Consider the following 20,599-nt stretch of genomic DNA (forward strand, 5'->3'; position numbering starts at 1 on the left):
ATTTATCCACTGACGCTGTTTTAAAGCGAAGCTTTACTATAATTAGGATCAGTCCGTTCGTCCGTAACGGTTAGCTCTTTTCGTTAATTTATGTCCTTATTTATGATTTGCTATTAAATTACCACATGAAAAATTGAAAAGCCCTACTTTTAAACAACAATCAGTCAAAGGCAGTTTCCACAACAATGCGCTGTGGTTGCCGAGCCCTGCTTTGTATATTACCTTTTTTAAAAGCTATTATTAGTTGTCTACTGGTTATTTATTACGTCATCATGCGCTTTATATTTTATTTTTATATGGTGCTATTGTAATAATAAATATAAGCCAGTCATTTTATTTCTTAAGCACTCATAAATTTAACTTGTAAATTTAAATCTTAATATTAAATTGCCCTATATTTTCTCGTATTCATTCGAATCCGGTGGATAGAAACCGGTTCTCATCAATACGAAAAAAACTATGTCTAGCATCGTATTATATCCAGCTTTCTACGAATATAAAAATGTACAACCATAAGATTAAAACCAGTTTTTTTAGCCCGTGCCTTCGGCACCTCGGGGCTAAAAAATCTTGTTTTAATCTTATAATTGTACATTCTATATCCACGAAAAGCAGTTTACAATACGATGCGAGAAATAACTATTTTAACTTTTACATTCTATATTTTATCCATTTTACTTCTTTTGCTTTTCTTAAATTAAATAATATATTTTAACAAAAATTTTTAAAAGCTTTGCTAATGTTTTGTCACTTGTTATATTTTTATAATTTAGCCCATTTATTTTAGTTACTTATAAAATGTCCATTTTTTTGCTACTAAATCTTCATAACATGGCAGTTTAGATGCAAAATATGTAAAATTTCCAGGAACTTTTTATGTTTATACTTGCAAGAATTGACAAATATAATATTTTACAACATACTTACTAAGTTAGCCAGTCATAATTGCTTAGTCATTTTAATAGACAACTAACATTGTCTGTTCATGATTTTTTTTACAAAAAATATTTCCATAATTGGAATAACCTTTGAACCTCAAATCTTGCGGGTGGTTTGACCCGTTTAACCATTTATAGCAAAAGTCTACCAGCTTGTAATGTGTATACATATGTTTTAAAACAAGGATTAGAACATTTAAACAGGCGAATCTTAATCAATCAGGCGACCAGAAAAATGAGCATAAACAAATAAAGAGTGTCTATTCTTGTAGTATTTTATATTATTTAGAAGTCTGAAAACAAATTCTGTATTTTGTCGCAAACTTATTTTAAATTCAAATATTAAAATACGTAATTTGATTATATTGTTCTCAATCGTACTAGGAATCAGAATTTTAAAAATGTTGTAAAAAAGGACATACATCATTTTCAAGGTTTAAAATCGATTAAAGACACGTAATTTAACGATCAGATCCATCCGTTACGGATGGACTTTCAGACCCTGACTGTTGAAAAGCTTAGCTTTAATTTAGATAGCTCACAAAGAACCATCATTTAAAAAAAGAAATTTTTCCTGTAAAATTTGAACAAGACTTCCTTGTGTTTTGCAATCTGTGATTATACAAGAAAAAAATAAACTTTTACTGTTTTTGTTCTAGAATTACAGAGTTTAGCATGAAATGTGATATTACAGCGGGTACAGGTTCACAGAGTGACAGGGGGGGGGGGGGTGTACAGTTAGCTAGGTATATTCATCCGTGAAAAGCATAAGGAAAAGACAGTCCTATATAAGGTAATGAAAATAAAAAAGTAATGTTTATTTAATCTATAGTATAGTTACCAATTATATTTTCCAAATTTACTTATAAATTTTGGATCAACCACACACACCCCCCCCCCCCCGGCCCCCCTGAAGATATTATCCAGAAAAAAAGCCATCCCCCACCTCCAAAAAAAAGTTTGTCATAATAATAATAATTATGTCAATTTTAGTATCGCCAACAAATAGCTTCTATGAAAAGCAAAGTACCAAACTTTATAGTTCTTACATTAAACAGACTAACACGTTAACATTAAACTATTTCATCCTGACAAACGATCATCTTTTATTTTAAATTATGTAATGCTGAATTAAAATGCTTATGAGAATTCAAATAAAAAGAAAGAAAAATATGAAACCAATTTGTTAAACCTTGTTCCTATCCAAATAAGGAATTTTTAAATACCTTTCTTTGTTTTAAAACAATCATTATGTAAACACATATTAAATATATTGTTATTTCAACCTTTTTAGACATTTTCTAATTTGTTTGTTAAAGCGAAGCTACTTTATAATTTAAAATAGAAACGTTATTAGGTCGACCATAATATGAGTTATGCCTTTTAAATTTGTTTGTCCTTTGTATGTACGCCAGTATGTCAATTTCGTTGTAGGGGAAATGTAATTTATGTAAAAGAAAAAGTATTTACATTGTTCTCTAATTTTTACTTCGATACTTATTGAAGTTGTCTAACTTGTTTTTGGATCATTAGCATTTTATAAATTGAAAAACAAATGATGGTTAATTTGTATGATATCTGTAAAAACATAAGATTATAGATATATCGGTGGAAAAAAATCACTTTCACTGCCGTTTCACTTTAGTGAATTTTTTCACGTTTTAATGGATATCAGCACCACACTAAATCATTTAGATAAAAGGGAAAGCTAATTGTTTCCTTCTATCTATTTCCATTCATTAGTTAATATCTTTAGTTTTAACAATAATGTACATTTCAATAAGAAATATTAAATATTGATGTGTCAGAAATGTGGGGATGGGAGACCAGGTACGTGCACGCCGTCCATCCTGCACCGTGCATCAATGACCCTAGGAGCTACACCAGAAGAGTCCTACTGTGCTGGAAAGGTCCCAGGGTAGATGCCAGACTGAATTCTGGTCACTTCCCCCAGTCCAGGGGGTTTGGGTGGGGCTAACAATCCTTCCCTAGAAAAAACCTGCTTATGTTCAACCCGCACAGTGTCAGAAATGTGGTTGAAAATGTCCGTTTGTTTCCAAGTTTGACAGTTTATTACAGAATAGTGTAATGGATAGGAATAATATGATTTACATGGTTTTATAAAAAAGAATAAACATACACACTGGAGATTTTGTTGTCCAAAAATGCATAATTTTTTGTAATTGAGGAACCTTGAATTTGAAGGTTCTTATTTCTTCTAGGAAATTTTTATTCATACACTTTACTCTTTGCAACAAACTTTATGGATTTTGATTTTCAATGGAACACGTTCAATTTTTATAAAGGTCATACGGCCGCAAATACAATTGAAATGAACTCAATTTTAAATTAATGGGAATATACAAAAAAAAACTTATTGAAATACAAAAATTATTATCAAAAAAAAGTTAAAAATCAGCATGTTTTGAATACTTTCTTGTAACAATTATAGAGTAGATACGCTTTCTAAATCGTACTGATATAGGTATCATCATGCAAAGTTTAATAAGAGACACTTCTAACGTCTAAATTAACAAAAAATATATATCCGTTACGCTAATGATAATTTTAGAAAAGCTGCGCTTTTAAAAAATGAGTGCTAAGTGTCTGCGGCAAAAGTACCTCGACATTCATTATACATGTATTGATATATGTAAATTAAATATTTACTGGGTGAAAAATCATATTGTAATCATTTTAAGAATACCTTTATGTTGTTTTTTCTCAATACTTTTGTCTTACAACACATAATTAGATTGGGGTTTAGAGAAGAAACCCATTCATTAAAAGTGCTTAAACAGACTTTTCATTTAAAACTGCAGTATCATTTTTAATCAATTGCCAACTTTTACTTTTCACCCTGTATATAGTTAAGGTGTATTCTATATGATATAGACGGACTACTCTACCACCTACATAAAATCAGCACACACAGTCTGTCTCTCTTCTGTTACACAAACTTAATTAATCAATGCTTTGACAGCTTTTAGTCTTTTAACAAAGCAAATCTGAATATATTTGCTGGGAGGACAATTATGGGTGGAAAAATATTAACTTTCGCTTTTGAATTTATCATAAAGAACACATTTTAGAAGCGGAGTTTTTCCACACTCAAGGCTTATTTGTAATAGATAGTTTTTAGCCATCTTACAACAAATTTTGAATTTTATCAATTTGAAATTGAACATGCAAAGCGTGCTCTATAAAAATTAGTATACCTCAAACTGTTTGTCTGTCTGTACTAGGTTACATATAAATATGTATATACTAGCGGCTACGCCCCTAGAGGCCTCAAGTGGCACTTCTAATATTTTTTTGTTCCAGTCTGTACGATACCTACCAATGTTTTGTTCAAGTCTCTAAAATATTTTTTTAAAAATTCGATTTTTCATGATTTTTCATGGGAGGGTGGTGGTACTCTCGCCCAAAATAGTTATAAACCTTCCCGGGACCTATGAGAAGCTACCCTGTTAAGGAGAACCCGATCGGTTCAGCGGTTAGCGAGATCCTTTGGTACAAACACACAGACATACAAACATCCTGTTACTTTAGTATAAGGATATATATTTATGATTATTGCTCTTAGAGTCAAAGCTATTAGTATATTAGTGCATATTTCAGAAAATCTTAATTATTTTCTTAGTTGTCCAATTAAAAGTGATAATTATTACCTTATTTTCTTTTTTATGAATACCCTGAAGAAAAGGCCCACGCTTGTTTATGATATCTGCAATTTTATTATGACAATTTTCAAAAACTTCATTGATGCAAGAATAGTTCATTAAGATAATATTTTTAAATTTCTACCTATCATTTTATATCAAATATTTTATTTTTGTTGTTGTTGAAAATTTAGGAATTATGTGGTTTTAAAATTTTTATTTTCAAAAATGGGATAAATTCATTGTCTATTGTCCTATACAGGGTTCGGAAGCCGCGCCTCAGCCGCGCATAAGCCTCAGTTTTAAACCTGCTTGTGAGCAGAAAAAGAAATTTTTGAAAGAAGGATTGTCTACTAAAGAGACAGTTTTATACATCCAGCTAAATTTTATAGTGATAAAATGACGATTTCACTGAGGCTTACACGCGGCTTACGCGCGGCTTCCGATCCCTGGTCCTATACCTTTCTCTCTAATTTCCATTGAAATATAGCTTGAAATGTTGCTAAACAAGAAGTGCTAGTGCATTTAATAAAATGTGTTGAGAAAAATATAATGCAAAATTTAAAAAAATCACAACCTTAAAATAGTTGATCAAGGTTTATTTAATTTGGCCAAAAACAACACGACAACTTTATAAGATGACTTTTCATTCTTGGTAGGGCTCTCATAAACCTGATTTAACCTAACCATTAATAGAAGAAAATGACTATAATCTATTAAAGCAGAAGTGAAAAAGGGAAATTAAACTTTTAGTTTTGGAGTAGCGTCTCTTTTTTCCTTAATCTACAATGTGCATGTATGCAAGCTATTTGTGTGTGTGTGTGAGTGTGTGTGTTTGCGTGTGTGTGTAAGTGTTTGCGTGTGTGGGTTATAAAGAAGAAAATTAAAACCTGAAACTTGACCTTTATAAGAAAAAAAGACACGTAAATCAGGATTTTTATAATTTTTGGCTTGGTTGAATGTCTGGGGGACGCAATGCATTGTCTCACTTTGGAAATCAATAAGAATATCTAGAGAGTTTTTTTTTATTATTGTTCTAGCAATTATTTTAAATTATTCTGAATATCAGTTCATGAAGTTTATGAAAAAAAAAAAATTAAAAATCCTTATACAAATTAAAGGATCTGTTTCTGTCTGTCTGTTTGTACTGATTTGTTCTCCTTTACACTGTAGCTACCCATAGACCCTGAGATGGGTTTTTAAGAAAGAATGCCGCGTTTTTCCGGCATTTTTTAGACATTGATTGATTGAACGAAGACGATATCGTCTTCGTTCAATCAATCATTATTATGTAAATGCCAACAGAGTATACAACTAAAGGATTCATAATTTTCAAATTAATATTTTAGTCATTTGTATAATGTCTAATACAGCTCTAAAAAGATGCATTAATTAATATGCAGCAAAAATAGATTTAAGATAATTTGTTTTTCTTCTATGAAATCCGTACCAACAAAAGCGAAATGATTAAATAAAAAGTTGTATACTTTGTTTATTCGACATGTCTAAAAAATGTCCAAAAAAACGCGGCATTCTTTTTTCAAAAACCCATCTCTGGGTGGGAAGGTTATTCATTATTTTGGAGGCGGGTACCACCACTTCTTACAAGAGAATCGCCTTTTAAAAAATTACCCCTCCAGATAACTTTTTCTTTTTTAAATCAAAACTGAAACTGAAAATCTGGGTTTGGGGTCGACAGACGACACCCCCCCCCATATCCAAAGGGCGTAGCCGCTAGTACAAAATAAAGCCTTTCTACAAAAACTTTATTTTACTTTTATCTTTTTTTACATTGTTATTCTAATTCCCACTTTTAAATTACTCATTTTCTTTCAAGGGTATAAATTTTCACAACAAGATTCAAGACTGTTTAGTAGATCCTCTACTAAAACTTTTGGCCATTTTTTTTGTATGTGTGTGTTAATTATCCTAATTGGTCGTTACATTATAAAGTAAAAGTATAATAAAATGTTATTCTAACAAGACTACAAACGGCCATGACACGCGAAGACTTTTGTATTAAAAATAGTTTGGCATTTGTAGCTGCGCTACTTGGACAGAATCATATTGGTTTTTTATTGTTTTCGTTATGCCTATCTCGGTATGATAAATGCATAATATTCTGTTCATAAATATTATAAATCATTTTTAGTTTGTATCATCAATTAAAGCCCTTATTTCATGACACTTGGCGAACCCACCCTATTTAAAAATACAAACTTTCTCCCACTTTAATTTGCAATATTCAAAATAATTTTTTGCAGAGAATCGTGTGAATTATTATAGTATAAAAAGCCTTAAATGCATTTTTCTTCATACACGAAACATTTGTCGACATAGTGTTAGGACTGTCGATATAAAGTTTTCAGTTACTTTTAATTTTTTTTTGTCTGAAGCTTATGATCTCGAAAACTACAAAACAGATGTACTTAGTTCTCTTTTTTATGTAAGCTTCACATAGCTCCTGTAATGTTTGAGATCTTTTTTATCTTTAGAAAAAGTCTTGAAATGGTTTTTAGCTATTTTATTAGCCCCTTTTTTCGAATAGATTATTCCATCCAATAGAGGCTAAGGGTGTAGCGACTAATTAAAATGAACGGTCTAAATTTATTTGTTTACACGATATTTGTATGATATGCTTTAATAAATTTATCATGCAGTGGTAAATATAATTAAGTAACACCCAAGAATTTAAATTATTAATTTTAACGGAACCATAAAAAATGGTAATATGCTTCTTTCTCTTGACCCAGGGATCATTAAGGATAAGACAACTGGAGATAAATTAGTGTACAGCTTAAATTATAATAAACAAATCATCAATTAAATAGATTAAAGTTATTGGTTCCAAAGTTTGGACACTGAAAGGTTGAACCATAGTTTTGAGATTTTGAATCAACAAATTATAGCACATGTTTCTAAACCTTTGGGTACCAGTATAATTTCGAGTCCAATGTCCCCCTCCTCCCTGTTTTAACCTAATTATAGCTTATTATCTAGAAATTTAACTCCTCCCAAATTCCATTAAAAAATAAAACTGTTTAAAACTTGAAATGTAAATTTTTCAAGAAATAAGTTTCATAGTGAGGTTTGACTGTGGGTTAGGAAATCCAGCGGCTGCAGATTGGCAAAAATTTAACAAAAAAGGATGCCTTAAACGATTGCAGCTGCCAAGCTCTGGCTGTTCAGTATTTTTACTTTTCAGTCAATTTCATCATGACATTTTGGTTGTAAATATGTTTTATTGCCCCCCACAAACAGTGTCCTACCACCCTTTTTTCCCCTACCACCCTTAATTCCCCTACCCTTTTAATAAAAAAAGGATACTTTGGTAAATCTATATTATACTTGAAAAATGAACATACTTTTACATTATAATTATCTTAAATAATTGAAATGACATTTACCAATTTGAAATAAAAATTCTTTACAATCTTAAAAACTGACAAAAGTTCTAATTTTAATAAAAAGTGACCAGGACGAGTGGAAACACACAGCTTAAATTACTAGTAATAGAGTAGATTCGCCACCAATAATATCACAACGTTAAACTTTATTTATTCAAAAGAAAATTAGCAATAATATTGTTTGTCTATGAATACTAATTCAGCACAGGCTTGGTTATGCACAATTATTTTATATTTTATATTAATCAAGCTTCAAAACAGAATTAAATCCTAGCTAAACAGGCTTGGCAAAATGTTTATTATTTTTTTTGTGTAAAGGGACAAAAAACATTGTTTGATTTTAAGGAAAATCAGTTCCCTATTTTTGAATGACCTACCCTCCGCCTAATAGCTCAAAACCTGAACAGGACCACACACCATAGGCGTCCAAGGGGGGGGGGGGGTAATGGGGCGATTAACCCCCCCAAACGATTTTAGGGGTGGCGTAGGCACCCCCAAATTTATTTTCATTTTACTCCCCCCATTTAAAATTTAACCCTACCCTGGGGGTGCCGTAGGCACCCCCAACCATTTAGGAGGGGGTATTTACCCCCCCAAACAATTTTGGGGGGGTAAATACCCCCCCCAAAATAAAAAATCTCTAATAAAAAAAAATTTTGCGCGCTTCGCGCGCATTTTTAATACTATATATTTAATAAAATTTGAATTACACCCCCCAAAAATTTTACCCCGGGGGTAAATTTTGGGGGGGGTAAACTAAATTTACCCCTGCCAACAGGTTTCAGGGGGGGTAAAAAAAATTTGCGCCATTTTACCCCCCCCAAAAATGATTTACCTCCCCTTAAAAAAATTTTACCCCCCCCCCCAAAAAAAAAAAATAAAAAGCTTGGACGCCCCTGCCACACACACATATATATGAAAACACATCCAGCTAATTCAGTATTTAGAATAAATGAAAATGAGTTAAATATTTTTTTTTAAGCAAACGACTCTATTTTCTCTTGTAATTCGAGGCAAGAAGATCTCTTTTTTAAATCCCAAAAAGGATTAAGCAATTTTTTGTTCACTGGTTTACAATGTATTGTGTTTGATTACTATGGAGTTATAGGATTATACACGCGTACATAACCACGTCTTCATGGCACAACTAAATATTTACTCAGAGGTCTACCCAGCCGCCAACAAGTCGCCATAAATATGATGATTTTTCACCCAACAAAGATAAATAATTGTATAAGTAACGCAGCATCGTTCGACCAATAACATTTTTGAAGAATAACTATTCTAAAATTTAGATTTGTTCGTAAAGTAGAGTTTGTCTTAAAAAGTGAAAATAGAAAAATATTGCAAATGTATTTATTATGCAATGATGTAAAGAAAATACTCAAAAAAAGTACACATCATGTTCTTAATAAATATAAGTACTTTTAAGTATCAACTGGAGAAATCCGGTGCTGAAATTTAGTTTGTCCATAAATCTGCCCCTTCACTCAAATATCCATCCATCCTCCTCTCACATGCACAAATTTCAAATCTCCTTTAATAACCCTATCAAACCTTTGTGCAGTTGTTATACCAACATAAGACGGTGGTGATAATGTCATTATTAGAATATTGTTATGTTGTATACATAAGATTATGATAGTAATGTCGATGTAAAAATTTTGTAATGGCTCTCTGTTCAAGGACGTCCAACCTTTTCATTTGGGAAGGGGGGGGGGGGGTAATCTTTATATCATATAAGGCAAGGACATTCAAGCTTTTTTAAATTTGTGGATGGGGTAAAAAACTCATTTAGGAGAGGGAATCATCCATTTACCTTCCCCCCTTGGACGTCCCTGGCTCTGATGTGGATGTTGAATCACAGTTCTTTTCAAATTTAATAAAATCGACTTACAGTACTGAAAATTTATCTCATTACAATGTTTCCTGATTTGACAGGGAACCCTTTATTTTTAAAGTCTTTGCTCATACTTATAATATTATTCAAAAGAATTTGTAATCAACTTTATATCTTTGAAGCTGCACTTTCAAGCTCTTACAAATATCTTCCTATGAAGATTAGCATCAATTACTTTTATAAGTTTCAATGGCCAAACAAATAGTTTTGTTAATTTTAACTTTTGTGGGCAAGGCGTAAACCTTTTAAGATAAGATATTCATTTGCCAAAATATAAAAGCAGTCCGAGTATTTGCTAAGTACATGTTTTTAGGACTTAAAAACAATTATACCATTTCGTCCAAATTTCAAGATAAATTTGCCTTAATCAATGACAAGCGTAAAAATCTTTTGTTTTTAATTAACACCCTTTTTATGTCTTAATTGGCGATAAAAGTTTTTTTTCACTCAGTTTTATTTTGATCAGGAGATAGTTAAATCCGTTGCACAAAAAGCCGTTGGAAATTTTATGGATAAAAAGTAGATTTTTTTCTTAGGGGTTTGCAAATTTTTAGTTGGCGGTTTTATTCTTTTTCTGTGCAAAGTCAATTTATTTGAAAATAAGGTCTTAATTTAATCAATCTATTTTATAAAACTAGTTGGTAAATTTCATGTATAAAAAACAATCATCGTTTGATTTGCTCTTTAGGGTGACCGACCCCCCACCCAAATCACCTTTTCAGCAGACCAATTTCACATATTCTTTTTTTGAATTTCGCCCTGAAAAAGATAATGTTTTAAGCTAATATACACTTAGAAATATCATCAACACTTTAATGTATTTTAAATAGGTGCAATTAATGATTTAAACTTCTTTGGTTGATTTCTTATACGAGATAATGATTACAAATTGTTTTTGCTAGTTCTAAAACATATGCTAGATCTTTAATTACTACTATACAGTATACAAGGCAGTTTAATTTTAGTGTTTTTATTTTTACTCAAGGATATGGCTCTAAAGAAAAAAATATCTTCTCTCTTCCATTAAATAGAATGTTAACTATGATACAGAAAGTTTTGAAGATTCCCAAAGTGCTGATGCTGACCGCTGGGATCATTATTTTGCACAGCATTATTGAAAGTAAATCATTGTATATTAGATGTTTTTAAAAATTGAAATAATCACATTAGGGTTTCTTCAATTTAAAACTTTCCGTTTATTCTTATCTTTGATCATCCACCTAATTTTGATTTTAAGGGAAAAAAACATATTTTTAACCCATCATCCCATGTAAGGGTCTCTTACCCTTCAGGGCCTCATCATCATGTAGTATTAAGCCAACCTTACCTTTACTTAATCTATCCTAAAATAAGTTCATTTGTGATCCATATGTAATTTGAGGGAATCTGCCTTATTACTTTTATAAGCCTTCCAAAAAAGTAGTAGGTTTCATGGGGGCAATTTTATTAGCCATGACTGGCCCTATAAGGAAAAGAAACTAATAGATGATTGATGAGGGAAGGGTTTTGCAACATGAGCTGCTGCGCAGTAGTCAAAATTAATTTATAAATGGGTCCCATTTTGGAAAAGAAAATTTAGGAAGTCCCACTCTTATATTTTCTTGTTTTTGTTGCGCAGCTTTTCTACTAAAAGACTAAGTTCGTTCATCTGTTTTATTTACCTATCCAATTGGACTACCCTGTTTATTGACCTATTAAAAAACTTTTTTATTTATTGAGTTTTCTAATGAAAGTGATTTTTTCTGATGTGAATAAAATTGTTGTATTTTGTTCAATTAAAAGATTTTTTATTCTCCTTTTGCTTTAATTGCCCTTGCGATTTTATTTTATGATTTTGTAAGGTTTAGGTAATAATAAATTATGACTTTTTAGTTTGAGCATCATTAAGATGACTTACTCACTATTTTATGTTTTAATGTTTTAAATAAAACAGTTCATTTAATTTGAGCAAGTAATTTGTAGTACTAACTACCACTATAATTTTCTCAAAATTCTTCAAAGAAAAAAAACTAATCCTTTGACGCGGGGCAAAAACTTTGCATTTTCAAAATTTTGAAAACTTGAAATATTCTCGTTGATATTTGATACAATCTTTTTCTGGCCAGCGGCAGCAGCCAGAAATAATGAAGAAAAAGATGATTCTTGGAAAAATATGTAGAGTAGAAATATTTCAGATTACTTCATTTTAAAGTTGGCAATAAAATAAGAGAGCTTTTTTTAAGCAAAGCTTCTCTACATCTAGAGTTCATTAAAATTCATCCGTATTTAGAAAGCATGGTAACTATTCAGTAAAAATCATAGGGTTAGTACGTCTATTCTATACACGGTGAACATTAACCCCACATTCTTAAATACCAAAATTTTTATATTAACTTAAGATTTAAAATCTCAAATCATATTATGAGTATGTATGGTGTTATTACAAAAAAAAACACAAACATTGAAACGAAGTAAAATTAACAAGTTAATGCTCTAATTAACTGTTGGTCTATGTCAGATTTGTTAAGATTCGCTTGTATAAATGCTTTCCATCCTTGTTCAGTTTCTGTTTTGGTGATGATGTAATGAAATTTTAACTTAAAATGGTTCACAAATGACAATTAGAAAATTTGTTATCATTTAGGAGTGCCTTTGTTTTTAAGTAACCAATACATAATAGTTATTTCTCGCATCGTATTATAAACGGCTTTCCGCGGATATAGAATGTACAATTATAAGATTAAAACTAGTTTTTTTAGCCCCGAGGTGCCGAAGGCACCGGCTAAAAAAGCTGGTTTTAATCTTATGATTGTATATTTTTATATTCGTAGAAAGCTGGATAAAATACGATGCTAGACATAGTTTTTTCGTATGGATGAGAACCGGTTCCTATCCACCGGATTCGAATGAATACGAGAAATATTTAGAATTGATTTGTTGGTGCTTTCACTCATACCCATAAATGGACCACCTAAACTACACCGCTCCCCTTATATCCAGATATTTTTAAAAATCTAGCTCCGACGATGGGGCTATATCCCTGTGGGGGCCAGCTCTACAGGGCACATTCAAAGATAAACTAGCTTTTACCCCCAAATATACATAACATTTTTTGGTAGATGAATAATGCTTGCTCAAAAAAACTATCGAATTTCTGAGGGAAAAAACTGACTCATATTTTGGTGAACAATATAAGCAATAATATTTCATAATTATTTTAATGCAAATTTTCCATTCTGAAGAATTTATACCTCTTTTAAGTTTTCTAAATCCTTCTAAATCTAAATAATTGTTTTTCTCTAAATATATGTACATATCATTAAAACTAGAGGTTGTTCATCATATTTATAGCTTGGTTTGTTTATTTACAACAAAGATTTGGAATTTCCAGTAAACATAGATTTATAAAACAAATAAGTGTATTTGAAACAAACATTTCTATACTTTAATTTTTTTCAGCTATACCAATCTAGAAAAAGGTATGCTTATCAACCTCATATATGGAATCATATTATGGATGAGATAAATTACTTACATTTTTTGGTAAAAATATTTAAATTATTTTTTTTCTTTTAGATATTTGATCCAAACAGATAACCCAACTCCAAGTTTTCTCCAATCAGAACCAGATTTAGATTTTAAGACAGTTAAAATGTGATATTAAAAACAAAACAAAAATAGTTATAGTATCTCAATAATAAAAACCTTTTTTGTTGTTGATAATTTCATATTATAAAAAGTGAATACCAATGCGTGATGTTACTGAATACTTAAGATATCTGTCCATCCTACCATGTCTGTAAGCTCAAGCTATGGGAGCAGCCCCTCCTCACCTCGCGTGTCAGTGGGCCTAGGATCCTGCAGCACGAGGGCCTTGGCAGTGGTGACCAACAAGTGGTACAGGGAGCAGAGACGTGCAGAGCAGGATGTAACCCGCTCCCTAACACTACTCAAGCAAAGGAAAATTTCCTGTATCTTAAAGGTAAGGCTTTTCCAGTATGGTTTCCAAACCAATCAATATCCGCTAAGTTAGAACTGGTTTTCTGCCATACTGAAAAATAATGTACCGTATTGTAGGATAATAAAATTAAAATCATAAAAATTAATACCAGTTTTGTTGGTCCAGAACTTCGGCCCCACGAGCGCAAGATAACTGGAATAAATCTTATTATTTTTCAAATCACTACCCGCGGAAATATATAAATAATGCGATAAATATCTATTCTCTCTTGAGCTCTTGAGAATTTCGACTTTATGATGAAAAATGCGCATTAAAGAGGGTTTGTTGTCTGCATTAGTTTGGTCATATTACCTTGCATTTTGCCAGAAAATTTTGGTTCGGGTAATCTAAGATAGGATCTTCTTCGATAGACAACCTACTGTACATTTAAATAATGTCTTGCAGCAAAACAAACTTTTCCCTTTTATCTTAACTAACTTTTATCCATTCAGTTATCTGTAAGTAATCATGATCCATAGCGGAATTAGTATTCTATAATTTAGCAAATAAAAAAAACGATAAATCGTAGATTTTACCAGCATTTTACACAAAATAATTTTGAATCCCTAATCCATTCTAGTGGAATAATTCAGGGAAACTAAAAGGTGTGCAAAAAAAATGCGGACATTTTTAAAATTTAAATTGCGCGGCTTGTGTTAATAGTAGAAAAATGTTACGCATACCGTTAGAACCGCTTAGAAGTCTATTTTTTGGACATTTAAGAACGATTCCTTTGCTACGTATAGTAATGGAGCTACGTGTTAAAATGCCCCAACTGATGTAAAACTTGACTTGCGAGTAAATTTTAAAATATAACTAAAAACTAGAGAAGACATTTGGCAAAAAGAGATGCCTACATTTTTCAAATTGCCCGGCTTGTGTTAATAGTAAAAAAATGTTACGCATACCGTTAGAACCGCTATGAACTGTATTTTTTGGAAATATAAGAACGGTTTCTGCGCTACAAATAATCTAGGAGCCAGATGGTAAAATATCTCAAAATTTACTCGCAAGTCAAGTTTTAAGTCAGTTGGGACATTTTAACACGTAGCTCCTAAACTATGCGTAGCACAGGAATCGTTTTTATATTTCCTAAAAATAGACTTTTTAGCGGTTCAAACGGTATGCGTAGTATTTATCTTCTGTTAACACAAGCAATTACAATTTTAAAAATGTCCGTATTTTTTTGCACACCCTTTAGGTTATAACAATTTAGTCATCTCTACATGCATTTGCGTGAAATCCTACCTTTGGGAGCTGGTAATAGTTAAAATGTGTAGCTAAATTAAACTGTAAACATCATCTGTATCCCTGGGTATAATTACCAACTCTTTCTTTCCACAAACATGTTCTACTATTGATGAAAACGTGCCACCAAGAATTGGGAGGAGGTACAAAATTACAACAAACTTGAAATTATTTTAGACCCAAGGTTTATAACAAGAGGGAACTACGTACGGCAAAATACAATATTTCTAGGAAAATCATTTTATGAGGTTTTATTCCTCATAAGAGATAAAAGAATTCCGCTCAGGATGTAATAAAGAAGGGAGAACTTAATCGGTCCAGTGGTTACCGAGGTATCAGCGGGTAGACTATTAGATAGACAACATCTCAACTCTAATATATAAACACAAGAAAACCGATTGAAAAATAAATACAACATAGATCTTTATTTTTTTTGTGATACCATGAATGAGTTGAACTATATTATACTTGAATGGAAACACCATAGTCATGGTATAAACCTGCATATATTTATATCATCTTGAAACGTTTTGTGTGGTTTTTTCCTACAAATTTTGCAATATTCTTTTATTGTTATGACAGCATAATTAAGATTTTTTTGTATTTGAAGAATTTTTTGAAAACTGCTGTGCTCCTTTCCTTCACCAGCTAAAAGTAAGTTGTCAAAATATTTTTATATTTTATGATAAAACCTTAGACCAATATCAAGCTTACTGGAGAGCAAGATATATACACACATACCATTATTCTTGTAATAAAATTACTAGCACAAACACCATACATGATGACAGAAAGACATTAGTGCATAGGATTAGATTTTAATTTCTTTCAAGCATTCAGTTGCTAAAAGTTCAATTTGTTCTTGTTTTTTTTTTAAACAGGAGCTGAAACGACTTGATTTGCAATTTGATTTTGCGTCACTTTTATTCTATTTTTAGCAGGGATTCAGAGATAGGACAATGGATGATAAACTAGATTCTAACCAAACAAATTTGGGTTGTTATTTTTGTAAACCTTTTGTAGCTGGTTTATATTGGTGGAAAAGAGATTGTACACTTATTTTATGCTGATTGCCTCTCCGTCCCTGATTTTGGTGCGTGTGGGCTGAGTTATATTACACACACCACCCATTAATTATATTAAGATATTTTTAAAGAATACATATTTTAAGTGTTCTTAAAAGCCTTCTAGTTTAACCAAAGGCAAATAACTCGAATGTGAGTATCATATTATTTAATAAATAAAAAAACTAAAAATTGTATAGATTTTCCTACAGATAATACTGTACGGTTCTTATTTAAACATTTATATTTGTAGCTTACAGCGCTAATTATTGACATAATCGTGTTTGTTTTATAATATGACAAAAGAGGTTTCCTGCAAATATAAAAGTCAATACTTCTTAAATAAGATTGAAAGATTACAGATTACTAAATAAAGTAAAGGGTGGTTAGGGCGAGAGGGGGTGGGGTATTACTACGCCCCACCCACTTAATAGCAGATATTTGCCTAAAAATATCACTAATTAACTAGAGAGGTAGAAGATGAACCACCCAAAAAAGGCGCAAAGTATCTTGATGTAAAAAACATTGAAATATTTTTGCATTTCTTGTCACATGCCATTTTTGGAACAATGATCTGACATCTGCCATTTATATTTTATAACATAATATAACATAAACAAAGGCTATGAATATAAATTTCATAACATTTCAAAGGTAGAAAAGCTGACTGAGGAAAAAGTTATTTAAAACCCCTTCTTTTTTTTGGATAAGACAATATAAAAATTAGGTATTTGGAATTACATGATTCATTATAACATCGCAAAGCTTTTAATAATAAATTCTTCATCGCTAGACATCATTCACCGTAATTAAATGATCATTTGAACATGATAACCATATTAATTCTTTTTCCATGGGTGGTCATTTTTAAACGATTTTGCTAAATCGCATTTTTAAATCTTTAAATCGCATTTCTAAATTTTCATGAAAGTATTTTCAAATATGTTTAATAAGGTATTTTACTAAAACATCTAAAGTGTAATGAAAAAGTTATAGAAGAGAAAATGTCAAACTTTTCTACATTAAAATGCAAATTCTATCCTAGAGAAAAAGTTAAATTTTTTTGGAGACAAACCAAATTTTGGCGCTCTTTTCGCGAGAACATTTAACAAACCCATCTCTTAACCCTTTCCGTCCCAAAAATGCTTTGACGTTTTTGAGTTGATTTTAACCTATAATTTAATAACTATCTTCATTTCTAATGAGTTGTGTAAAGGTAGATAAGTAAATAGAAGATATAGCAATTTTTTTCATTTCAATATTTTCAAGCTATTTTAATAGAAAGAATTTTAAACTTTATCTTATTGACCTATCTTAGCTCTCCTATGGTTACCCAACAGATTTCTTATCTCAAAATTATCTTCACGTTTTTAATTTTTACATTGATCAAACATGTGATCATCTTATTCGACTAAATTCTTACAATAACCAGAGGAGTACTAGTAACCCCTTATGATGCTGTTCTAAGATAATATTTAGGGATTAGTAGAAGCCTATAGGTTTGAGTCCTGTAGTAGATTCAGGAAAGCGTTTTTGTTTTTAATTGATAGGTTTATTTATTACAAAAATTACCCTTCTATAGATAAAAATAGTTGTAACGTTGGTCACTTAATTAAATGAACCAACCAATCAAAATTCATTAAAAGTCTCTAAAGTAGTTAAGCTAATGAATAAGAAAACGTTATTTTAAAACTTTGGGGACTTGTGTAATTAACAACCCATTATCCTCTTCCTCCATGGATTTATGGTCCCCCTTTTTGGATTAAAAGGATTCTAACTCTTATTCATATCATGGTCAACTTTTTGTCTTTTCTATATTGTTTTCCATGACAAGATTTTAAATAAAAATTACAATCGAAAGTAATGCATTTCTATTTATTAATCCTGTTTAGAAATCTTAATCAACACACGAAGTAAGAAACAAGCAACAAACTACTTTAGTATAGACTAGGCATCTAGGGTATTTGTATTCTAAAAATAAAAAAAGCCTAAAACCATCCCGGGAACTATATAAAGCTTCTTTAAAATGTAGAACTCAATCCGTTTTGTAGTTATCGAAATCTTAAGCTGCAGACAACAAACTCACTACTTAATATGATAGGATATAATTCAATGTTAAATGCTAATAATTGGAAATGATATTTTTCCAGAAATTTAACGATATTTCAAGGATACTGCAATGAAAATTCAAATTATTTTTGAGAATTGATAAATATTTTGTTTTGTTGTAAAGTTGTTATCAATTGCTTCCTATATACTGTTGTTGTATGTGATTGTATTGATCTACATACTGTTGTTGTTTTAACAATAATATTCCCATACAAATTTATTGTGAAATGTGCTACAAAATAATTTTTAAAATTTAGTTATACACATAACTAAGCTAACTCGTGGTTTAGACCCAAGAGTTGAGGTTTAACCTTTCATGAAAAATACCACATTTTAGTTTAGTCTTTAGTCAGTAGAGCTCTTTACGGGATTTTACATGACAATTCAAGTTCTTCAAAATCAAATTAAATACACGCTCACGTAGAAACCATGAATTATATACCAGTTAAATATCAATAACAATTTTAATTTTCAAGTAAATTGTATAGACAATAGGGGGTTTGCAAGGTCACGTGATGAGAATGCCTTGTGGTCAAGTTATAAGGAGTGATACATTTTGTATTACTTTTCCGGTATAAATTACACTTAAATTTTCATAATAAATAAATAAAAATAGATTTAGTTTTTTAAGTGTGTATTTATTTAAATGTTTTACTTATCATATAAAGTTAGTATAATCAAATATATCTTTGAATTGGTCATTCAATTTGTTTATGCTATTGATGCATTTTGGTGGTTTTATGCTATTTCAATCGAATTCAACATTAGATTAGGCTTTAATAAGAATATAAGCAAAATTTAAAGTCTTTTCTCACAAATAAAGAAATATTACTTAATTTAATTTATTGTTTGAAATTCAAATGTACAAAAGATTAAAACTAATTTTTTTTGTACAGTTTTATACCATTGTTAATTTAGAATGGATTTATTATACGGACATTGGTTAATTTTTGCCAATAGGCCTTTATCTTCCTTTACCAACTTGCAAAAGTTAGGGCAATAAATTAAAAATGGATATACTAAAGCGGATATTTTCTGCCCTGTATACTAAAGTAATAGAATTCAGGGAGTAAGGGAGGGGACAATGTATCGAATGTTCAATTTTTAGGAGTCTCAGACTTTGGGTACTGGCTTAAAGGGAATGTGCAAGAATTTAGCAGTTTCTGACTGAGTTTGGGGACTTGCGCATGAAATGCCGCTACTCGTTATGTATGTTTTGAATATTGCAGACGGGGAGAAGGGATAAGGGAAGTGGGGGCAAGGGAAATAACACTCGTTGTGTTAGTTTGGAATGTAGCAGACAGGGAGAGGGGAGGTGGGGGCAAGGGACAAGGGAAATAAACAGAATAAAAAGGGGCAGTCATATTCTTGCTAGCAGCTGGCCGGGTCCAATAATCTTTTAATATAAAATTCACACCAAAAAACCTCAATATATTTCATCAAAAACAAGTTGAGATTTCACTTTACATGAGGCTATGGAAATCTATTATTCAATTAACAAGCCCTTTATAATTTCCTACAAATTTATTGGATTAAACTGGATTTCATGCCCTTTCTTTGATAACTCTTATATTGAATTAATTGCCCATTGTCCCCTCCGTTACTCCCTGAATAGAATTTCTGTCTGTCTGTTAGTATGTATGTAGATTCAGTAAGATTTCGCAAATGACTGAAGTAATCATTCCACGATTTACAGGGAGTTTAAGTTATGGACCTTTATCATTTTAGACACCTTACCTCACCCCCCCCCCCCCCACCCCCTATAAAAATGCAGATACGAGAAAATTATTTCTTTCTATTATTAAAAAGAAAAGTTATAGCACAAGTTTTCTTGAATATATATTCACATACCTAGTATCATAATATAAAGTATCAGGATTTTTGTCTATCTATTTGTCCTCTAGTATCTCAGCTTAGAAGTTTGTTGAATAATTTTCTTGGATTTCTGTTGTTGGTATCCTAGATTGTACCAGCAACTAAAATATAACAATATATTAGTCACTCTAATTTATCCCAAATCATACCTACTTCCCCACTATGTAATGTTGGTAATGTTGTCATATGGCAATAAATTTATAAATTTCCTTCATATTAATATATCAATAATGATAATAAGTATTATGTCATTTGTTTATATCCAGAAAATATAACGACATTATCATAAAAATCATGAAAATAAAATTATGCCCAACCCAAACCCAAAATACCTTCAGGGAAAAGGTATGGAAATTATCTTCCAGTATGGCTTCGAAACCGATTAATTTTTGTTGGATTTGAACCGGTTCTCAGCAA

General features: G+C 31.0%; 1 protein-coding gene across 1 annotated transcript in view; it reads left to right on the forward strand.

Moving 5' to 3' along the window:
• Positions 1-20,599, forward strand: part of LOC145315847 (uncharacterized) — a 78,943-nt gene that overhangs the window by 23,343 nt on the left and 35,001 nt on the right. The window contains exon 3 of the mRNA XM_080155973.1: positions 13,463-13,868. Coding sequence (XP_080012099.1) covers positions 13,680-13,868 — 189 coding nt within the window. The 5' untranslated portion in view covers positions 13,463-13,679. The remainder of the gene's footprint in view (positions 1-13,462; positions 13,869-20,599) is intronic.

This window comes from Acartia tonsa, chromosome 4 (genome assembly GCF_053477335.1).
Source record: "Acartia tonsa isolate MP-2025a chromosome 4, ASM5347733v1, whole genome shotgun sequence".
NCBI classification, from domain to species: domain Eukaryota; kingdom Metazoa; phylum Arthropoda; class Copepoda; order Calanoida; family Acartiidae; genus Acartia; species Acartia tonsa.